The sequence below is a fragment of the Ictalurus punctatus genome, chromosome 16, assembly GCF_001660625.3.
Source record: "Ictalurus punctatus breed USDA103 chromosome 16, Coco_2.0, whole genome shotgun sequence".
Lineage (NCBI taxonomy): Eukaryota > Metazoa > Chordata > Actinopteri > Siluriformes > Ictaluridae > Ictalurus > Ictalurus punctatus.
Window position 1 is genome coordinate 5,176,915 of NC_030431.2, and position 22,456 is coordinate 5,199,370.

General features: G+C 43.6%; 1 protein-coding gene across 8 annotated transcripts in view; it reads left to right on the forward strand.

Moving 5' to 3' along the window:
• ryr1a (ryanodine receptor 1a (skeletal)) overlaps window positions 1-22,456 on the forward strand; it is a 56,930-nt gene that overhangs the window by 9,721 nt on the left and 24,753 nt on the right. For 5 of the 8 annotated variants that reach the window (XM_053686590.1, XM_053686591.1, XM_053686593.1 and 2 more), the window contains exons 18-73: window positions 30-163; window positions 437-678; window positions 844-1,036; window positions 1,326-1,545; window positions 1,680-1,784; window positions 1,939-2,042; window positions 2,154-2,237; window positions 2,456-2,615; window positions 2,843-2,990; window positions 3,102-3,304; window positions 3,512-3,686; window positions 3,944-4,152; window positions 4,243-4,601; window positions 4,818-4,947; window positions 5,137-5,297; window positions 5,475-5,637; window positions 5,911-5,997; window positions 6,148-6,374; window positions 6,465-6,894; window positions 7,001-7,588; window positions 8,143-8,343; window positions 8,449-8,560; window positions 8,663-8,806; window positions 8,985-9,258; window positions 9,540-9,654; window positions 9,778-9,910; window positions 10,001-10,095; window positions 11,001-11,136; window positions 11,475-11,661; window positions 11,843-11,954; window positions 12,455-12,575; window positions 12,695-12,864; window positions 12,947-13,167; window positions 13,280-13,370; window positions 13,674-13,814; window positions 14,055-14,218; window positions 14,332-14,410; window positions 14,751-14,840; window positions 14,961-15,101; window positions 15,508-15,585; window positions 15,942-16,017; window positions 16,277-16,400; window positions 16,845-16,960; window positions 17,331-17,398; window positions 17,484-17,605; window positions 17,821-17,870; window positions 18,072-18,132; window positions 18,902-19,028; window positions 19,358-19,469; window positions 19,664-19,745; window positions 19,893-20,023; window positions 20,188-20,508; window positions 20,633-20,873; window positions 21,105-21,192; window positions 21,316-21,408; window positions 21,886-21,900. In XM_053686590.1, the coding sequence (XP_053542565.1) occupies window positions 30-163; window positions 437-678; window positions 844-1,036; window positions 1,326-1,545; window positions 1,680-1,784; window positions 1,939-2,042; window positions 2,154-2,237; window positions 2,456-2,615; window positions 2,843-2,990; window positions 3,102-3,304; window positions 3,512-3,686; window positions 3,944-4,152; window positions 4,243-4,601; window positions 4,818-4,947; window positions 5,137-5,297; window positions 5,475-5,637; window positions 5,911-5,997; window positions 6,148-6,374; window positions 6,465-6,894; window positions 7,001-7,588; window positions 8,143-8,343; window positions 8,449-8,560; window positions 8,663-8,806; window positions 8,985-9,258; window positions 9,540-9,654; window positions 9,778-9,910; window positions 10,001-10,095; window positions 11,001-11,136; window positions 11,475-11,661; window positions 11,843-11,954; window positions 12,455-12,575; window positions 12,695-12,864; window positions 12,947-13,167; window positions 13,280-13,370; window positions 13,674-13,814; window positions 14,055-14,218; window positions 14,332-14,410; window positions 14,751-14,840; window positions 14,961-15,101; window positions 15,508-15,585; window positions 15,942-16,017; window positions 16,277-16,400; window positions 16,845-16,960; window positions 17,331-17,398; window positions 17,484-17,605; window positions 17,821-17,870; window positions 18,072-18,132; window positions 18,902-19,028; window positions 19,358-19,469; window positions 19,664-19,745; window positions 19,893-20,023; window positions 20,188-20,508; window positions 20,633-20,873; window positions 21,105-21,192; window positions 21,316-21,408; window positions 21,886-21,900 (8,754 nt within the window). The remainder of the gene's footprint in view (window positions 1-29; window positions 164-436; window positions 679-843; window positions 1,037-1,325; window positions 1,546-1,679; window positions 1,785-1,938; window positions 2,043-2,153; window positions 2,238-2,455; window positions 2,616-2,842; window positions 2,991-3,101; window positions 3,305-3,511; window positions 3,687-3,943; window positions 4,153-4,242; window positions 4,602-4,817; window positions 4,948-5,136; window positions 5,298-5,474; window positions 5,638-5,910; window positions 5,998-6,147; window positions 6,375-6,464; window positions 6,895-7,000; window positions 7,589-8,142; window positions 8,344-8,448; window positions 8,561-8,662; window positions 8,807-8,984; window positions 9,259-9,539; window positions 9,655-9,777; window positions 9,911-10,000; window positions 10,096-11,000; window positions 11,137-11,474; window positions 11,662-11,842; window positions 11,955-12,454; window positions 12,576-12,694; window positions 12,865-12,946; window positions 13,168-13,279; window positions 13,371-13,673; window positions 13,815-14,054; window positions 14,219-14,331; window positions 14,411-14,750; window positions 14,841-14,960; window positions 15,102-15,507; window positions 15,586-15,941; window positions 16,018-16,276; window positions 16,401-16,844; window positions 16,961-17,330; window positions 17,399-17,483; window positions 17,606-17,820; window positions 17,871-18,071; window positions 18,133-18,901; window positions 19,029-19,357; window positions 19,470-19,663; window positions 19,746-19,892; window positions 20,024-20,187; window positions 20,509-20,632; window positions 20,874-21,104; window positions 21,193-21,315; window positions 21,409-21,885; window positions 21,901-22,456) is intronic. The other 3 variants (XM_053686592.1, XM_053686595.1, XM_053686597.1) reach the window with 1 other exon arrangement.

Consider the following 22,456-nt stretch of genomic DNA (forward strand, 5'->3'; position numbering starts at 1 on the left):
CCCAGTTCTCCGTACTCTCTGTTCTCTAGGTGTTGGACGTGCTCTGCTCGCTGTGTGTGTGTAACGGTGTGGCTGTGAGGTCCAATCAGAATCTCATCACAGAGAATCTACTTCCACGTCGTGACCTTTTGCTCCAAACGCAAATCATTAATTATGTCACAAGGTGATTGATTAGCAGAAACAACTGGACTGTTTCCCAGCACTAAGAACGTAAAGAATGGACTCTTGTACCTAGAAAGTATGTTATAGCCAAGTTATCACGTAAGAACGCGTGGACTCAGTGGAGACCACGCGTATAAGTGTTTGCTACGTGTGTTGTACGTTAGCCTTTAGCTTTATCGCTCACATGATACGGTTACCTTCAATTCTCTGCAGTTCTGTGTTTTTATGAGGCAGAGAAACAGTTAATGCGTTTTGTTTTTTTTCTGTTTTGCAGCATGAGGCCAAACATCTTCCTGGGGACCTGTGAGGGATCCACACAGTATAAGAAGTGGTATTACGAGCTGATCGTGGATCACGTGGAGCCGTTTCTGACGGCCCAGGCGGGTCACCTGCGGGTGGGCTGGGCACTGACTGAGGGTTACAGCCCGTACCCTGGTGGAGGAGAGGGCTGGGGCGGCAATGGTGTAGGAGATGACCTCTACTCCTACAGCTTTGATGGCCTTCATCTGTGGTCGGGTGAGGAACCTGTACAGACTCATACAGACTAAATCATATGTTCCAAAACACTATTTTCTTAATGCTTGAAAAAAGTTGTTCATGGGCTTCGACTTTCATATCAGTTTGATTTAGGGAAGATTTGTTGTGTCTCTTCTGAAAAACTTGCTCTTCTCAAACACGCAGGGCGTGTCCCTCGACACGTGGCATCGCCCAGTCAGCACATTCTGGCAGCAGAAGACGTAGTGAGCTGCTGTCTGGATCTAAGCGTGCCCAGTATCTCATTTCGCATTAATGGGCATCCTGTTCAGGGCATGTTCGAGAACTTCAACCTGGACGGCCTCTTCTTCCCTGTCGTTAGCTTCTCCGCTGGAATCAAGTAAAACAGCTTTGCATCATCTAGAAGAACTTTAGCATCATTTATTGATTATTCGAACCTTAAAATGTCCTTCAATGAAACTCCAGCGTGATAGAATATCCTAAGAAATACTCCCAGCTGGAAAGATGTGTTAGAAATCCATCTGAATATATTATTGTTATACATATTAATATTAATACATATGGTATAATGAGATGGAACCCTCAGTATGGTTTATTAGCGCTCTAACACTGATCACTATGATGCAGCAGATGAGTGACCACATGTACGTTTTCTGTTATTCACCCAGGGTCCGGTTCCTCCTGGGTGGACGCCATGGAGACTTTAAGTTCGTTCCACCTCCGGGATACGCTCCGTGCTACGAGGCTGTGCTGCCCAAAGACAAACTTCGCATCGAACCCATTAAGGAGTATAAAAACGACTTGGATAATGATGTGAGGAACCTGCTGGGCCCAACACAGTCTCTGTCCCACACCGCCTTCACTCCAAATCCTGTGGACACCGTGCAGGTACAGCTGATCTTATCGAGTCTGATCTTAACGTCTGAGCGCATCAACAAGAACTGTTTATAATTCAGTAATCGGACTCATTTTGTAAATGATTGTGATTGCCAGGTATTTCATTTTTCATATTTCACACGCAGATTGTTCTTCCTCCACATCTGGAGCGGATCAGAGAAAAACTGGCAGAGAACAGCCACGAGCTCTGGGCTGTAACTCGCATCGAACAGGGCTGGACTTACGGACCTGTGAGAACATACCCCCATATCCCCATACACAATATACAATATTAAATAAATACAGCGAATCTTCCTACATGTTTATAAGCGGCACGTCCTAAGCTTTACGCTGTGTTTCACCTTCTGTGGGTCTTACAGTTTATTCATTTTCTATTTCTTTCAGTTCCGTGATGATAATAAAAAGCTGCATCCGTGTCTGCTGGACTTCCAGAGCCTTCCAGAGCCAGAGAGGAACTACAACCTGGCAATGTCAGGGGAAACGCTCAAGTGAGTGAGAAGGCGTGCGTGCGTGTGTGTGTGTGTGTATGCTTGCATGTTTAATATCTAATAGATGTCTGGGTGTGTAAACTTTTGTTCGGTTGTCTGTCTCTCCATAAGAACTCTTCTTGCCCTGGGTTGCCATGTTGGAATGGGAGATGAAAAAGCGGAGGAAAATTTGAAAAAGATAAAACTGCCCAAAACGTCAGTGACACACACACACACACACACGCACACACACACACACACACACACACACACACACGCACACACACACCAGTCTTTTTTTTTTTTTTTTTCAAAAGTTTTACACACTTTAATTACCCTGTGATGATGATATGATTTTAAAAGTGATTGTTGCTGTTCATTAGAGAAAAACTAACAAGAATTTTAGATTAATGTTATATATCCCCTGAACGTAGCTACACGCAGAGCAACGGCTATAAACCTGCTCCTCTGGACCTGAACCACGTTAAACTGACCCCGAACCAGAACACACTGGTGGAGCGACTCGCTGAGAACGGACACAACGTGTGGGCTCGAGACCGCGTGCGCCAGGGCTGGACTTACAGCATCGTACAGGTTAGACTCATTAACATTGCTCCACGTTTGTTCCCTCTACCTGAACCTGTCCGTGTAGTTTTTTAAGCTTTTATAGGAAATGGTTACAGTCTGCTGTATTATTTATACTTATCGCTGCTTTAATGTTGCTTTTAATAATGGCATAAAACTGATGAAAAGATAATTCCGCAATCGTAAACATGACAGTTTGCTCACGATGCTCTCTGTCATGTGTCGATCGTATTCAGGACATTGTAAACAAGCGTAACCCCCGGCTCGTGCCATATAATCTCCTGGACGAGAAAACCAAGAAGACGAACAGAGACACCGTGTGCGCTGCGGTTCGAACCTTGATCGGTTACGGCTACAACATCGAGCCTCCAGACCAGGAGAGCAGTGAGTACGGTTACAGTCGAAGACTGTAAATAAAATGTGCAGTGATAGGAGAACTGCGTAGGAGAGTCGTGTCCATGTCCACTCTGATCTGAAGTGCGTGACTCTTCTCAGGCGGCCATGTTGGTAACGGAACTGGGAATAAGATCCGCGTGTTCAGGGCTGAGAAATCGTACGCTGTGACTCAGGGAAAATGGTACTTTGAGTTTGAGGCGGTGACAGTGGGGGAGATGAGGGTCGGCTGGGCCAGACCAAACGTCCACGCTGATAAAGAGCTTGGCACAGACGACCTCGCCTACGTCTTTAACGGCTGCAAGGTATTCACATGCAATCTCTCATAATATTGTAATAAATTTTATACATGCTATAAACAATTATTGAATAATAATGTGACGTATATATGTTGTTTTGTCCACCTGCTTGTCTGGCGTGCGGTGTCGCTTATCCACACATGTTATAGTAAGGTGATATGATATAAAGACAGAGGCTTTGATAGTGATCATTGTGTTTGTGTGTGTGTTCAGGGTCAGCGTTGGCATGTGGGCAGCGAGCCCTTCGGTCGTCAGTGGCAGCCGGGAGACGTCGTGGGCTGCATGATCGACCTCGCCGAGCTGAACATCATGTTCACGCTTAACGGAGAGATGCTGATCAGTGACTCCGGCTCTGAGATGGCTTTCAAAGACATTGAGATTGGAGAAGGTACAAGGCTTTATAATATGGCAGCTGCTGTGGTCAAGGACAGGGCTGTGGTATATATTTAACGTGAGGTGGAATCCAGTTCAAACGTTGAGCTGAACTCGAGGGTAGACACAGCTTATGGGACACTTTTTATCACCAGAGAACTGAACTTTCTGCACAGCTGATACAGTGGAAGAAGAGTAACCTCACTCAATTACGTTTGTTTACAGTGTTTTTCTCCATCGGAAATAATGCTGGTGTTTGTGCTGTTTCTCCAGGTTTTATCCCTGTATGTAGTCTGGGCCTCTCTCAGGTGGGTCGGATCAACCTGGGCCAGAACGTCAGCAGCCTGCGGTATTTTACTATCTGCGGTCTGCAAGAAGGCTTCGAGCCCTTCGCCATAAACATGAAGAGAGACATCACCATGTGGTTCAGCAAAAGCTTGCCGCAGTTCATTCCTGTTCCTACTGACCACCCTCACATCGAGGTCCATAATTAACAGCATTATGATCAAAATGTTCGATTTCTGACACCGAGTCCTAATTAAAGCGCACTGTTCTTTTCTTCTCACGCGCAGGTATCCCGTGTGGACGGCACAGTGGACAGCGCCCCCTGTCTCAAACTGACCCACAGGACGTTCGGCTCCCAGAACGCCAACACGGACCTGCTCTTCTTCAGACTGAGCATGCCCATCGAGTTCCACGAGTCGTTTAAGGTAGAGGCGGGGGCGACGCCGCTGACACGTGCCCTCACCATCCCGGAGGACGAGGCCCTGGAGGTCGACCCCAACTCTGAATATGAGCTGCTGAAGAAGAGCGCCACCCGCAGGGAGCAGGAGGAGAAAGAAAAGGAACCGTCGGTACCCAAAGAGCTACCGGGCACCAAGGAGGCGGAGAACGAGAAAGACACCACTACAGAGAAGAGCAAAAAGAGAGGGCGAGTTTAAAGGATTTATTCCGAAAAACGGCATAGGATTCACTCTCCAACATTCGGACGCTACTAAAACTTCTGGTTTTGCGGAGAGTTATGAGACAACGAAAAAAGGAGTTGTCAGTTATAAATAATGTATTTGTTAATAATAACAGTTATGTATTAGTATCTAACTGAGAACTGAAAGTAAGCTGGTAACGCTTCTGATTTACTGATTTACAGATTTTTCTCCAAAGCGAAAAAAGCTGCTTTTATCACTCCTCCGCCTGTCGTCCCCACTGTCCCTCGCCTGATGGAGGACGTCGTCCCTGATGATCGAGACGACGTGGACATTATTTCCAATACAACTACAGTACGGGCAGCCATTTCTCAGATTCTGATTGATGACCCAATTGTTTCGTTTAAAGGAAAATGAAATCTAGCAGCAGTACTCACTGTGTCAGACTGATGTTTTTAATAAACATATTGGTTCCATTGGTTATGTCAATCATCTCAAATCGTGTGTGTGTGTGTGTATTTGTATCTCTGTGTGTGTGTGTAGCATTACTACTCAGTGCGTGTATTTGCGGGACAGGAGCCCGGTGGAGTGTGGGCAGGCTGGGTTACTCCTGATTACCACTATTATGACCTTCATTTCGATATCAGTAAAGTGAGAAACGTCACAGTCACTGTGGGTGATGATAAAGGCAACATACACCACAGGTGGGCCATCATCATCATCATCATCATCATCATCATTATCTTCCTCCCCCAGTTCAAATTTGAAAACTCTTTTTAATTCAGCTATCCCACAATGCTTTGCTCCATGCATAATCCCTGTGTGTTTTTTTTTTTTTTTTTTGTTTGGTTTCTGCTCTTTTTTTTTTTCTTTCCCGTCAGCATGAAGCGCAGTAACTGTTACATGGTGTGGGGCGGAGAGTTCAGCGGCTCGCAACAAACACGCATCACTCAGGAGGACTTTGTCATTGGCTGCCTGGTGGATCTGGACACGGGTCTCATGACCTTCACTGCCAATGGGAAAGAGGTGAACACGTTCTACCAGGTGAGCAAGTGTTAATACTACCCGTTCTTTGGGATTTTACGTTTTCCAGTGTGTAGCTTTTAATACCCCAAGTTGCACATTTTAGAAAGTCATGAATAAAACTTGGACAAACTTGTGGCTTCAAGTAGTCATGGAGTTTACTGAAGGTTTAATAGGGACAGGAGGACATATCAGGCTGATATGTGAGAAGTGCTAGGTTGTAATCAAATGTGTCTAATATTTACCTGGGGCTCTGGAGGGGCTCTGTGTTAACAGTGAGATGGTGTGTTTCAGGTGGAGCCCAATACCAAACTCTTCCCTGCTGTTTTCTGTTTGCCCTCCAGCCAGAACATGCTGCAGGTGGAGCTCGGCAAGCTCAAGGTCTGTTATGTTTTGGATGAGTGTTAAATCTTGGCACCGTACTTAATTCAACGCTATCATGCAGAGAACAAAGTCGGCTTAATTCACCCAGTGTTATGTACCCTAACCCATGTTAAAGTAAATAAAAAATCTGACACCTTTCCTATCCAGAATATCATGCCCATCTCGGCAGCCATGTTTCGCAGCGATCGGAGGAATCCGGTCCCGCAGTGCCCTCCCCGCCTCGATGTCCAGATGCTGACCCCGGTGATCTGGAGCCGCATGCCAAACCGCTTCCTGTCCCATCAGACTGGCCGCGTTAGTGAGAGACTTGGCTGGATGGTACAGTGCACAGACCCGCTCACCATGATGGCACTACACATTCCAGAGGAGAACAGGTACATAACGGAATTTAATTCATTTAGATGTTAACGCCTGTACACTTCTACCACACTGTGGTGATTGTTGGCATCTCTTAACACTTGTAGGTGTATTGATATCCTGGAACTTTCGGAGTGTACTGACTTGCTGAAGTTTCACCACCACACGCTGAAGCTCTATGGCTCGGTGTGCGCTCTAGGAAACAACCGCGTGGCCCACGCCCTCTGCAGCCACGTGGACGAGTCTCAGCTCTTCTACGCTATAGAGAACTCGTACCTGCCTGGCCCGATCCGCAGCGGCTACTACGACCTGCTCATCTCCATGCACCTGGAGTCGGCCAAGAGGAACCGCCTCATGACTAACCGGGAGTTTATCGTGCCCATGACTGATGAGACACGCTCCATCACGCTGAGGGCTCACACACTCCCCGCCGTGGGACGCTCCACCTGCCTCAGACCTACACTGCAGTTCTCACACACCGGCTTCGTGGGTACCAACGCTGACCTGTACACACTCAGTCCTTTCATACCACTGCAGGTATGGAGAGATCTGATTGGCTGTCATCACTCCATCGCGGCATGAAATGCAATACCCGAGACATCTGATTGAACTAAATAACCACAGCCCTTCTTTTTCTCTCTAGACGCTGAAAGACCACGCCCTGAGCATGTTAACGGAGGCTGTGCAGGACGGAGGCCAGGCCATGCGTGATCCTGTAGGGGGCAGCGTGGAGTTCCACTTTGTTCCTATCCTGAAGCTGATCAGTACGCTGCTCATCATGGGTGTGTTTGAGGACGAGGACGTAAAACACATCCTCAAACTCATCGAGCCCACCGTGTTCCGAGAGGAGAAAGGCGGTCAAGCGGAGGAGGACAAGAGCGGAGAAGGAACAGAGCGGCAGCTCGCTTCTAAAGAGGCAGGAGTGGAGGTGAAGGAAAAGGAGGAACGGGTGGATGGGTGGACTGAGGACGAAGGAATGGGAGAGGAGGAAGAAGAGGAAGAAGAACTGGAAGATGACGAAGAGGAGGAAGAAGACCAGACAGAGCAGGAAGATGAGGAAGAGCACCCTGCACCCGAGAAAGCTGACAAAGAGAAAGCAGAGCGTAGAGAGGCGGAGCCACAGGCTGAGCCAGAGGCCGGGCCTATAGTGGGGAGGGAGGAGCCTAAAGAGGAGGAGGAAGTTGGGGAGGGGCTACTGCATATGAAACTACCCGAGTCTGTAAAGTTGCAGGTATTTCTCTTTCATGTTTACTTTTAAAGACGTTTTATTTATTCACTTATTCACATAGACGTGCAAGTGTTATAAATTCACGTTAGCTTTCTAGTCTAATATTATTACTTTGTTTACCAAATTATGAAGAATATCTCACTTTCCTGTCTTCTCCTCCTCCAGTCCTCATTCTGTCCATCAAACTGTTTTTCTCTCCCTCCACATTTATCAGCTTTGAAGGCTGTATCAAAAATTTTGCCAAAACATGTAAAGTTATTCGATACTTAAAGTATCCTTAAAGAATTTTGAGATTGGTTTATAATTATGCAAATTGCAAACGCCCCCAACTCAACCCGATTGGCTCTTATGTTCGACACAATAACACTCGTCTGTCAGATCAACAGTAACTCCCAGAATTCCCAGTCAGATGATCAGGTCATCATGCAGCAAAACAGCAGCAGTTCTCACACTTATTTTCACTCGACACAATTTTCACATTTGTTGGTGAGCTAAACGTTACGGTATTTAACAGCCATGTCATGAATAATTCATGTTTCTCCCTCTCTCTTTCTTAGATGTGTACTCTGCTGCAGTATTTCTGCGACTGTGAGCTGCGTCACCGCGTTGAGGCCATTGTCGCTTTCTCTGATAGGTTCGTCACTCAGGTTCAGTCCAATCAGAAGCAGCGTTATAACCAACTCATGCAGGCCTTCACCATGACAGCAGCAGAGACGGCTCGCAAAACCAGAGAGTTCCGTTCACCACCACAAGAACAGGTACGCTCACACACACACACACACACACACACACATATTACTTTTATACTGCGCATGAGTAGAGTAGTTATGAACTCTAAACCGGCTGTGTGTCTGTGTTCGTAGGTGAACATGCTGATGAATTTTAAGAATTGTCCAGACGAAGAGGACAGTCCTGTTCCTGAGGAAGTCCGTGGCGAACTTCAGATGTTTCACAATGACCTGCTGGCTCACTGCGGTCGGTCACTCAGTCTAACTCACTCTCTGAGCCATTCTTTACTCCACTGAGTCAGGACATCTCTTTTTAGAAACTCTTTCTTGTTCTCGTTCTCTTGTTCAGGTATACATGTTGAGGAAGAGGAGGAGGAAGAGCACGTGGACACGTCTCTGCGTGGACGATTCTTCAGGTTACTCGAAAAAGTGAAGAGACTACGGAGGAGAAAGCAGGAGACGGAGAAGGAGCCAGAGGAAGAGAAGAAACCCAGTGAGCACTGATTTGCATTGGATTTTGATTTGAATGTTGCTTTTATAACAACATTAATAACCATAAATAATTTTATTTATTGTTGATTTATTGCTGCCAGATTATAACTAAAACAGTGACATTAAGTTTACTTTGTGTGTGTGTGTGTGTGTGTGTGTGTGTGTGTGTGGTGTTTCAGGCACTTTGCAGGAGTTGATCTCCCACACAATGATCCACTGGGCTCAGGAGTCGTTCATCCAGGACCCAGAGCTGGTGCGGCTCATGTTCAGCCTGCTGCACCGGCAGTACGATGCTCTGGGAGAGCTGATCCGCGCTCTACCCAAAGCCTACACCATCAACGCCGTGTCCATGCAGGACACCATGGAGCTGCTCGAGTGTCTTAGCCAGATCCGCTCACTTCTCATCGTCCAGATGGGCCCTGAGGAGGAGAGGCTCATGATCCAGAGCATCGGGTAAGAACGCAAAAACAACAGGGAGTGTACGCTGCAGTGAAATAACAAGTTAGGCCGTGTGTTTCCGTCTATATCAGGACACTTACTTTGGAAGCAGTTTGCTGTAAACGTTTTATTAATCTTATAAGAGACTCTCCATTGTTCCACCATACAAATAATAAGAATAAAGCGCTTATTGTTATTTAGTAAGTAAGTAAGGAGGAGAAAATGTAAATAAATAAATAAATTTTCATCGTACTAAATTCCTGGGATATAAATCACACATTCTGTCCTTTCTGCAGAAATATAATGAGTAACAGGGTGTTCTACCAGCATCCCAATCTGATGAGAGCGCTGGGCATGCACGAGACCGTCATGGAGGTCATGGTCAACGTACTCGGGGGCGGAGACTCGAAGGTAAACCCTATTTGGGATCCGTCAGCTTTAAACACCAATAGAACAGATTTAAGAGCTGATCTTAAAGCTGTGAAACTCAAAGACCGGACCGCAATATTTTTTTATTTTGCTTGTTTTCTTCAGGAGATCCGATTCCCACGCATGGTGACCAACTGCTGTCGTTTCCTGTGTTATTTCTGCCGAATCAGCCGTCAGAATCAGCGCTCAATGTTCGACCACTTGAGTTACCTGCTGCAGAACAGCGGCATCGGCCTGGGTCGGATAATCATGCCGTACCATGTACTCTTTAACCATACATTTTTTTTTTTTCTTTTTACTAATGGTGTTGATGATGATGCTGTTTCAGGGATGCGAGGCTCTACACCTCTTGATGTCGCTGCAGCGTCCTGTATCGATAACAACGAGCTGGCGCTGGCTCTTCAGGAGCAGGACCTGGAGAAGGTGATCATTTCTGAACACTGAAGTCCAATTTCTGTCAGTTTAGTTCAGGGGTCGGGAACCTATGGCTCGGGAGCCATATATGGCGCTTTCAGTGATCGACGGCGGGAAAGTAAATAAATAAATAAGCAATCACGAACTCTAGTGTAATTCAATTAAAACTCTTCATATTTTTAAAATATTACACAATGCCTGTTGGTCATGTATACACTAACCAATCGTGATGCAGCACAACAAGCTCAAATTTCATTGGACGATGTTGAGCAGAGCTGTATTTTCCCGGTTTAATTAATAAATTTAATTTCATTTTTTAACAAAGGTGATGTCGTTCTTTGTGTATCGTTATTTGAGTAACGTTCTTTCCAGTCCAAACGTACTGATGAATTTGCAGATTTGGAAGTTGCATTAATGGTAAGAAGTGTTCAATTTACTCTTACGTACCATTTACCATTTGAGGACACTATTATAGCTGGTTAAATGAAGTTCAAGTGCCACCTACAGGCCTATTAGGTGAAGTGCAGGCTGTTTCAGTAGGTCAAGAACACGCAAATGGCCTTTATTACATTACTACTTTTTTATAATTATGCAATAATAGTAAATATAATAACTATCAGAAGAAGAAGACTTAATAAAAATGTCAAAAAGTATGTTAACTTTCCTCTGGCTCTTTTTTTTGCCTTTTATGGCTCTTGCAGCTGAAATGGTTCCTGATCTCTGGTTTAGTTAATAATGAATCTGAAATCTAATTTAAATATTTAGCTTGCACACCTTTTGTTTACTGTCTATTTATCAGGCTTGTGAATCCAACTAAAGTACATATAATTCCATACACATATTTACATTCTTCTTTTCTGCTACAGCATTCCTTCTGCTGTATACCTGAGTGTGATGATGTTGCTCTTGTGTAGGTGGTAAAGTATTTGGCCGGTTGCGGGCTGCAGAGTTGCCCCATGCTCTTGTCAAAAGGTTACCCTGATATCGGCTGGAACCCATGCGGTGGAGAAAAATACCTCGACTTCCTCCGATTCGCCGTCTTTGTTAATGGTGTGTATGAATGGTTGTTGCGTCTCTGCTGTGAGGGATACACTCTGGGTCAGACACGAAGATAACAGCAAAATCTATAGAGGTTTGTGGGAGACGTATTGGGAGGAAAGGTGACTGATGCAGGAGAATGGAGATATGGCTTGTGAAATCAAACAGCTTTAGGGACCAAAATGGTTTCTGGGAAGATCTAAGCATAGCTAAGGTCCACAAGTTTGATCCTCTGTCCTTACTCATTGTTGCCTACAAACTGCACTGTGCACACCCATCATCATTTGGATGGTGCATTGTGGGGACTTATATGTGTACTGAATAATCTATGTTTTTTCTTGTCTATGCAGGAGAGAGCGTGGAGGAGAATGCCAACGTGGTGGTGCGTCTCCTGATCAGACGGCCCGAGTGTTTCGGCCCTGCGCTCAGAGGAGAGGGCGGTAATGGCCTTTTGGCCGCCATTGAAGAAGCCATTAAGATCTCTGAGGACCCGGCCAGAGACGGCCCCACTGTCAAAAAGGACAGACGCTTCCCTATGTATGCGTCTTTTTCTTTCTTATCTGTGTCTCTGTTACAAAAACACCTGATGTATAATCACTACATTTTATATTTCAGTGACCGTTACTCGTTCCTTAAAGCCCAGACACGCTGCACAGTTTGTTGTACGCACCGTTGGTGGGGATTGTTGTAGGGTTCAGTTTACGTCATGTTTTATCAGGTTTGGAGGAGAAGAGCAACACGAGGAGAACAGAGTTCATCTGGGAAATGCCATCATGTCCTTCTATGCCGCTCTCATCGACCTGCTGGGACGCTGCGCTCCTGAAATGCATGCAAGTGTCTGCTTTATGGTTTATTTACTCTGCTTTTGGTCAGCTTCTGATAATAACTTTCATCATATTTCACTACCAACTGAGTAAAGGTTTAAGGATAGTGCACTAGTTAATAAATTACATAAAGATAGGCTTTTTATTCATGTTTACCTGATTTAGGAAGAATTAGCATTTAAATTGGAGCCTATGATAATTGAGCCTATTGATCAAATGAAATAATTCAACACAGATTTGTTGCTTTGTGACCTTTTTGTTTAAATAATTCATTATTACTTGTGCGTTATCGTTTTATGAAAGTTATCAAGAATAAATGTATATTTATGGAATAATAAAGTTAAACTTCAGCTTGACCATAGGCTTAAGTCAAATGTGTAACTGTCCTACTTCACGGTATCACACGCAACAGGTTTAGATTTTTAGCGATGCTTCAGTGTGCTTCACTCACAAGAAAAAAGTTTGACAGGATTGATGATTGTGTGATTTGTGTTGTGCACGAGCAGCTGATCCAGGCAGGGAAAGGAGAAGCTCTGAGGATCAGGGCTATTCTCAGATCCCTGGTTCCCATTGAGGATCTCGTAGGTGTTATTAGTCTTCCACAGCAGATCCCTGCGTTTGGAAAAGGTGAGGATGATATCTATATTATCTATCTAATAGTTATGATAACATAGTTTGTGTTTTGTTTACATTAATCAGAACAAAGATAAACACTCGATATATTGTGTATAATTGTCTCATTCTAGACAACAGTATTATCGAGCCAAAGATGTCTGCCAGTTTTGTCCCGGATCACAAGGCCCCCATGGTGCTGTTCCTAGACAGAGTGTACGGCATAGATAACCAGGATTTCCTCCTACATGTGCTGGAAGTTGGATTTCTTCCCGACATGCGAGCAGCAGCTTCCCTGGATACGGTGTGCATCTCCATCTCGTCATCGAACCTTTTCTCTTGCTGTGTTGTTTTTGTTGACTGTGTTTGTCTCTGACATCTCCCAGGCTGCATTCAGTACTACAGAGATGGCTCTGGCTCTGAACCGCTATCTCTGCTCGGCCGTCCTCCCTCTCATCACTAAATGCGCTCCTCTGTTCGCCGGCACCGATCACCGCGCCATCATGATCGACTCCATGCTGCACACCATCTACAGGCTCTCCAGAGGACGCTCGCTCACTAAAGCTCAGAGAGACGTCATCGAGGAGTGCCTCATGTCTCTGTGCAAGTCAGTCTACATTGAAAATAGCTGGTTATATACACAACAGTGCGAGGGTTTTGGTCTTTTTGTGTTTCATTATTCGGGTGATGTATGAGGGTTGTTTTTTTTTTGGTCTCAGGTATCTGCGGCCATCGATGCTTCAACACCTTCTGAGAAGACTCGTGTTTGATGTGCCCATTCTCAATGAGTATGCCAAAATGCCCCTGAAGGTACTATTCTGCCCTCTAGACCCATCTGAGGTTCAGTAGTTAATTTAGTTTTATATAAATAAAATAATAAAATAAAAAGACTTAGCAGTCGTATTAGCTTAGTAATGACGAGGGCTATTCGATGACGAGAAAAACAAGACTTTATTTAATTATACTATAATATATAAGCTATACAGAATCTGTGCAAAAAATGCAGTATTAATACTAATTAATTTCTGTCAGCCAGGTTAAAGATTCATTTTGGACACTGAATAAACAGATGTGGCATCTACAAACAGAGAATCTTCCCCTGTTGTGTTGTAGTTGCTGACTAATCATTACGAACGCTGCTGGAAGTATTACTGCCTGCCCAATGGCTGGGCCAACTTCGGTGTGTCATCAGAGGAAGAGCTTCACCTGACCCGCAAACTCTTCTGGGGGATTTTTGAATCTCTGGCGCACAAGGCGAGAATTATGCATTATTACACACGGTGTCTCAGATAAATAAAACAAACAAACACATACACGAGTCATATGATCAGCTCAGTAACATTATAATAAAAACAATTCTTAGTTATTCAGACTTCTGAATCCTACTGTGATGTAGGATGTATTATAGTGTATGTAGAGCTAATGGTATAATATATGAGAATATTAAAAAGGAGAATAGAACCCTAATATAGATTTTTTTTTTTCTTCTTACAGAAATTTGATGCAGAATTGTTTAAAATCGCAATGCCCTGCATCTGTGCCATAGCCGGTGCCCTACCTCCTGATTACGTGGATGCCAGTTACTGTTCCAAAACAGAAAAGAAAGCGTCTGTCGATGCCGAGGGCAACTTTGATCCCAAACCGGTGGACACGACCAAGTACGAGTGTATAGATTGCTCAAAATAGCACATTATGGATTTATTATAAACACGTTCATTTGAATGCCCGTTACACTTTGATAACATTTTATTTTTGTTGCTCCTTCATCTAGCACTATAATCCCTGAGAAACTGGACGGATTTATCAACAGATACGCAGAGTACACCCATGATAGATGGGCTTTTGAGAAGGTAGAGCTGAATGTTTCACTGAATATTTTTTTAAAATTTGTGCTGTTTTTTTTTTTTTGTTTAGTTTTGTTTGGTTTGCAGGGCGTATTGTGAACTGCGATTAATTAAAAATGAAATAGTTATATCGTTAACACCGTGGTGCTGTTATACAGTAGATAATGTCATGTTGCTTAAAATCCAGGGATTTCAATGATTTAAAAAGGCTCGAAGGGATCAGTTTTCCCTTTATTCAGTAACTCAGCTCTCAATCTATGCTGCTATACTGTGTTTAACGTCCTCTTTTTAGAATAAATAAAGATGTCCACACATACTGGGTTATTTGTGTTTGATGCATCTGCAGATCCAAAGCAACTGGACATTTGGTGAAGTGCTGGATGAAAACGCCAAGACTCATCCTATGCTCAGACCGTACAAAACATTTTCTGAGAAGGTAAGAGAGGGGTTTTTAAAACTTTTTTTTTTTTTTGGTGGTGGGGAAGGTGGATTTATACTGCAGCAGATTTTTCATTGTGTTTTTCTACACATGCTTTTGCATCCTTTTGTTGTGCAGGATAAAGAAATTTACCGCTGGCCTATTAAAGAATCCATAAAGGCCATGATAGCCTGGGGATGGACGCTCGACAAAGCCAGAGACGGAGACGAAGACAAAGGAGAGAAGAAAGCGGCACGGAAAATCTCTCAGACCGCACAGGTAAGCGAAGACAATATGTTTTCAGTTAAAAAAAATCAAATACTCTAACAGGTTCCATTACCTGATCTTTACAGTACAAGAATTCATTACTGAGCACAGAGACAGATCCAGTGATTAACCGCGTGAGGAATGTTTAATATTTGTAAACTGAAATCTCATCCCTTCATGTTTTTTTTAACTCGTTGTGACGCCACATTTAATTCAAAAGCTATAACATGTACAAGCCTGTCACAAAGTGTGTATATAGTGCTTTAGTACATTCATCTGTATTACTTGATGAAATGAAAGCAGTTCATTCAAATGATGTTTATTAATGATTTTTTGTGTCTTGTTAGTTGTACATGACAGCAGAGTCCACACTCTCTGACAGTCTCTGACTGATGCCTTTTGTGTTTTTGTTTTCTAGGCGACGTATGACCCGAGCCACGGCTACAACCCTCAGCCTATAAACATATCCGGCATGACTCTGTCCAGAGAGCTGCAGGTAAGCTGAAATATTTATATTGCACTTTCAGAAAAAAAAAATGATAATGATAAACTTTCTATTAAGGTACAAATGCTCATCAGTGCACTGGTGCTAAGCGAACTTAAGGGCAAGTGTTTGGGACTTTTAGATTGAGGAACATAACTGTAGAAGGTACGGAATTTACACATTAAGGACTTCTGTAGACCACTCGGGGTATATTTAGATTGTTTGTAAACAAAAACATACCTGTTTTTTTTTTTTTCCTGCTAGTGATTTGTTTTGTAAGTTCTCAGTCCTCCAGGTTGTTTTAAATTGTGTAGCACTGAAATAAATAGATAGGGTACTGGAATTGTGTTTGTTTTTGTCTTCTCCAGTCCATGGCGGAGCAGCTGGCCGAGAATTACCACAATACCTGGGGACGCAAGAAGAAGATGGAGCTCCAGGCGAAGGGTTTGCATTCGTTTCCCTCCTAATACACGATAAACTGAACCCACAGGAGAGATGTCTTTCATCCCAGTGCTTTATGAGTTACCTTGGACAGTAATTATGTATAAATTATATGGCATTGCACCAGAAAAACATAGAGTGACAGAAAGTGCTAAAAACAGAGCCGCAGAGAGACACTGACGCTATGACACCATGAGATATCGTTAGTGGAGACTTCATCTCTGATCAGATAACATTCATGTTCACATTGCCGTCTCTTTAGGTTGTGGGACTCACCCTCTGCTCGTTCCCTACGACACGCTAACGGCCAAAGAGAAAGCTCGAGACCGTGAGAAGGCGCACGAGCTGCTCAGATTCCTCCAGCTGAACGGATACGCAGTGACAAGGTAAAGCACAGGGCTTCTCAAGCAAGTAACCAATCTTTAAAATAAGAGCGACACCGCACCAAGCGACACCGCACTAAGCGACACCGCGCCAAGCGAAACCACACCAAGCGACACCACACTAAGCGAAACCAAGGCTAGTATCCTGAAACTCATACCCTCATACAATACTGTTAATGATTCATGGTGGTTTGTGTACGTGAAAAGAGGAACCTTTGACATTATGTCATTCAAAACGCGTAAAAATAACATCATCAGGAACATTACTGTCACTTACCATAATGTGACGAGATTCGGGGTGTGTGTGTGTTTCACCCCAGAAACGAGAAAAACAGTAGTTTTGACAAGATGAAATGGAATACAAAAAAATGCTGATAATAAAAATCTAAAACTGAAAGATTTTTGTGTATGTGTGTGTGTATGTGTATGTGTTTATTTACCCTACAGAGGGCTGAAGGACATGGAGAGCGACATCTCCTCCATTGAGAAGCGCTTTGCCTACGGCTTCTTACAGAAGCTGCTCAAGTGGATGGACATCGCTCAGGAGTTCATCGCTCATCTCGGTATGATCACATGCATTTCTTTCCAGAAAACACCGCTATACGGTTTTCCTCGTTATACAGGAACCCGACACTGAGACAAACCCAGTGTGAGAAGTGTGCTAAAACAAAAATACGAACATCCTGTTTCATTTTTTCCCTTTCTACAGTCGCGTCAGTAAGAACAACTCCATGACTCCACTGCTGTATATGCTGCATGTATCTACTGCTTTCCACAATAGTATAATAATAGTGTTAGATTGTATATAAAATAGTTTTTCGTAACGTATTTTATCATTAACCGATAGTGTGTTTAAGTAGAGGGGTGCAATAGTAATGATCAAATCATATGTATATACATATAATCTTTATTATTGTGTGTGTGCGCGTGCAGAGGCGGTGGTCAGCAGCGGTCGTGTGGAGAAATCACCTCATGAGCAGGAGATCAAGTTCTTCGCCAAGGTTAAGCTTGTTTAATAACGTTTCAGAATCAGTCTCTGAAAACCAAATATATTTATACGAAGCCTCATGTTTCTGTCCTCTTCAGATCCTCTTGCCGTTGATAAATCAGTATTTTAAAAACCACTGCCTCTATTTCCTGTCCACTCCTGCTAAAATCCTGGGCAGCGGCGGCCACGCCTCGAATAAGGAGAAAGAAATGATCGCCAGGTAGTTAAAAAAAAAAAAAAAAAAAAACGCTTTTAAAAACACACTTGTGAAAGAAACGAATGTTAGCTTTCTTTTCATTCTTCTGCTGATTTTATTTTTTTTAGTCTGCAGTCTTTGAAACCTTTCCTCTGCGTTGATGCTTTCTGTTTTTCTTTTTTCTCCTTTATTCATTCTTTCCCACTCTTCTGCCTTTTTCATTTCCTTTACCGTTGCAGTATATTCTGTAAGATGTCTGCTCTGGTGAGACACAGAGTTTTTCTCTTCGGTAAGATGCCTGCACACATCCTTCTCTCTCTCTTCGGTTCTCTTCGGTTCTTTTCTGTACCGCTGATACTGCTGTGCATCTCTAAGTCTTTCCTGTTTATTTGCTCCAGCCAAGTCCGGAAGTCTACGTCCGCTACTCAGAGCTTTAATTTGCCGGTTATTAAACGCTATTTCGATTCACATCTGTGTGTTTCTGTCTTAGGCACGGACGCCCCTGCTATCGTGAACTGTCTCCACATACTCGCACGCTCGCTCGACGCAAGGTTACTTTTTTACATTTCTAAATTCATCTTATTTATCAGTTCTACTGTATATCCATGTCCATACAGGTCTCTTTCTATCCAAATCTTAAAGTGGAACGGCATTATGTTATGAAAAGGAGCACATGCGCTGTGTGTTTGTGTGTTCCAGAGTTGATGCCTCGCTAAATGTGATTTCTAAAGAATCATAGCATTTTATTTCTGTATTTAACCCATTATAAGTCTTTGACACGTATGATCTCATATGGAGTCTTCACTTTTCTTTGTGGGATCGTTGTATGTACAGTAATTGCAGGAGCTAGTCATCTTCTTCTTATTATTATTAGCAGCATATGCAGTTTTCATTACTCTTTATTTTATTGCAAAACTGATATGATTGAACTGGTTCTGTCTCTGTCTCTGGTTCTGTCTCTGGTTCAATCTCTGGTTCTCTCTCTGTCTCTGTCTCTGGTTCTGTCTCTGTCTCTGGTTGTGTCTCTCTCTCTGTCTCTTGTTCTGTCTCTGGTTGTGTCTCTGGTTTTGTCTCTGGTTTTGTCTCTCTCTCTGTCTCTGGTTCTGTCTCTGGTTCTGTCTCTGACTCTGGTTCTGACTTTGGATCTGTCTCTGGTTCTCTCTCTGTCTCTGGTTCTGTCTCTGGTTCTGTCTCTGGTTCTCTCTCTGGTTCTGTCTCTGGTTCTATCTCTGGTTCTCTCTCTGTCTCTGACTCTGGTTCTGACTCTGGATCTGTCTCTGGTTCTTTCTCTGGTTCTCTCTCTGTCTCTGTCTCTGGCAGAACGGTGATGAAATCAGGACCCGAGATTGTGAAGGCCGGGTTGAGATCATTCTTCGAGAGTGCGGCTGATGACATCGAAAAGATGGTGGAGAACCTCAAACTGGGCAAAGTGTCGAAAGGCAACCAGGTACCACAGGAAGCACATTCGAGCACATTTCAATCAGCAAACAGTTTCAACAACACAGTACAGTACATCACATACAGGTGTGAATTAAGTACTGCACTTTCCAAATGCTAAGCTTTTCTCTGAAGTGTGAGTAGCCCCCTGCTCAATATCATTTAATTAGAGTAAAAAAAAAGCTGAAAAAATATACACTGGAAATTTAACACACTTACACACACTGCGAGTAGTACTGGGTGTAAAACAAAAATAAAACATTACATGGTTTTATTAGGATATAATTTAATGTTTAAATGTTTGTGTGTTTATTGTGTCTAATACTTTTCTGTGTCTAGCCGGTGAAGGGCGTATCTCAAAATATTAACTATACTACCGTGGCCCTGCTGCCGGTCCTCACCTCGCTGTTCGATCACATCGCACAGCACCAGTTCGGAGACGACGTCATACGTAAGCTGCTCTAAATCACACCGGGGCGACGTTCGCGTTAATCGGTCCAAAATCCTGAGCGGAACCTGATTGGACATCCTAGACACTTTTTCAAATAAAACTTTTATAAGTTTTATAAGTTACGTAGCTAAATATATAAAGTTGTTAGCGTTTGAGATCTGAGGAAATGAAACGAGTTTTTTTTTATGTGTTAGTGGATGACCTGCAGATGTCCTGCTACAGAATCATGTGCAGCATTTACTCTCTCGGTACCGTCAAAACTCCTCATGCCGAAAGGTCTGAAGCATTTTAAACCTTTTCAGTCTGACTCGCGTTTTCTGAGTTGTGATGTGTCACACTAAGCTGCCTTGCATCAGTGTGTGTTCAGTTTGTGTTACTGAATCACTGTGGGGTTTTTCTTGTGTTTGTGTGTGTTAATTTCAGACACAGGCCAGCTCTGGGAGAATGTTTAGCTCATTTAGCTGCAGCGATGCCTGTGGCATACCTCGAGCCTCATCTGAACGAGTACAACGCTTTCTCTGTTTATACCACCAAAACCCCCAGAGAGAGAGCCAGTGAGTGTCTCAGCGTTAACATGTCACTGGGACTTTCACTTCATAACACGTACAGTACACAGCCAGTGAAAAGGGGAACGTGGTGCTTAAAGCACACTGACAACAGTCGAATTTTAATTAAGGCTCTCTCTCTCTCTCTCTCTCTCTCTCTCTCTCTCTCTCAGTCCTGGGTCTGCCTAATGAGGTGCAGGAGTTGTGTTTGGACATCCCGGAGCTGGACGTGTTGATAAGGGATATCGGTCACCTGGCCGAATCAGGCGCACGCTACACGGAGATGCCCCACGTGATTGAGGTCACCCTGCCCATGCTGTGTAACTATCTTCCCCGCTGGTGGGAGAGGGGCGTGGAAAACCACCCCGAGCTGGAAGGCAAACTCTGCACCCACGTCACCTCCGAGCACCTCAACCAGCTCCTGGGCAGCATCATGAAGATCGTCGTCAACAACCTGGGCATTGACGAGGCTCCCTGGATGAAAAGACTGGCAGGTGATTAACGTTACATCTTTAATTAAACATCACCTAAACGTAATTGCCGTGAAGGGGCGTGCACTAAAAAACCAACAGTTTTTTAAAAAGAAAAATCCAAACTGGCGTGTTGTGTGTTTTGCAGTGTTCTCTCAGCCGATCGTGAGCAGAGCGAAGCCAGAGATGCTCAAGTCTCACTTCATCCCGACGATGGAGAAGCTGAAGAAGCGCACGGCGAAGGTGGTGGCTGAGGAGGAGCACCTGCGCATGGAGGGCAAAACGGAGGGTGACGAGGAGGAGGGAACTATACGGGACGAGTTCGCCGTCCTCTGCAGAGATTTATACGCTCTTTACCCTCTACTCATCCGCTACATAGACAACAACAGGTCATCTAAACAAAAGAATTATTCATTATTAAATTATTAATGATTCATTTTTAGATTTTATAGCACTGCAGCTGTTATAGGTATTTGTAACCTCCAACACACACACACACCATATATATTATTTATCTTTATTTATATAATTAGCAATTATATAATTGTGTATGTTCTATTTAATTAGAAACTGACAACCTAAAGGTCATGTAATGCTGAGTGTATGTGTGTGTGTGTCAGGGCGAGGTGGTTAACCTGCCCTGACCCCGATGCTGAGGAACTGTTCCGTATGGTAGGAGAGGTCTTCATCTTCTGGTCCAAATCTCATGTGAGAATATGGTGTGAAAAGTGTGATATTTGACATATAGTATATGAGGCCACATTAGCTAGTGTATATATAGTATCTTTCTGAATGCACACATTCATGACATTAACAGTCTCTGATCTGCAGAACTTTAAGCGTGAGGAGCAGAACTTTGTGGTGATGAACGAGATAAACAACATGTCCTTCCTCACCGCCGACAGCAAGAGCAAGATGAGTAAGGTGAGTTTATTAGGGGACGTAATTGATCTCCTAACAAAGAACTCATTGAGTCCGGTGTTAAAGGGCTGGAGCTGAGCACCGTGTGGTGATTTTCCTGCTTTAACACACTGATATAAGGTAAATACCTGATAAGGTAAATTAGGTGTCTTTGAGCAGGGAAACCACTGAACTGAATCGTATGACTCTAATATCAGCAGTGTAGTGTTGAGAACTCCTGCGAAATCTTTATTTCCTGTTCTTTAACGAGACATAAAGAGGCACTCGTCAGTCCTGACACGTCTTAAAGGTAAAGTATGTCACCGTGCAGGTGACTGTGTTAAGTGTTCATGAGTGTTGTTGTCTGTTCTGGTGAGTGAGTGAGTAACCGTCGAGTTGGCGAGTTTTTGGGTTGTATTTTTTTTTCTTCTTCTTCTTTTAATGGTTTTCTCTGGCTTTTTTTTTTTTTTTTTTTTTTTTTGTCTCTGGTGTATTTTCTAGGCCGGAAACGCTGAGGTTAGATTCTCTCTCTGCACGCCGCATGGCAACCCCTGTATGGGGAATTTTAATTTCTGGTTATTTTCATCAACCCCACAGCACACTGGCACTGAAACACATAGAAACATGACAGTTCAAGAATAACCACCTAGACGTAACCGTGAGCCTGCCTGGTTTAAACGTAGCTAAACTGACTGCATCTTTGCTAATGAACTTATTCAAAAATGAGATAATCCGTCTCTCTGTTAAATTAGAAAGTTCATGAACCCAACAGCAGACGCTCATAGATAGTGACATGAAGTGTAGTCAGAGTAATTAGAACAGGATTGTGATATACACAGCTTTGTAACACACACACACACACACACACACACACACACACACACACACACGCACATGCACACTCACTCAGACACATATATTGCTAGCGGTCCTGCCAGTGTGTGACGGGGTGAGTCTGAGGTGAGGCGTTTGATGAAAGAGTGTGTCGTCGACTCGGTTTGACGTGAGTGGATTTTAGTCAGGATGGGGATCTTCAGATTCTTTTCAGCTGCTTTTTTTCATTAGTTATTAT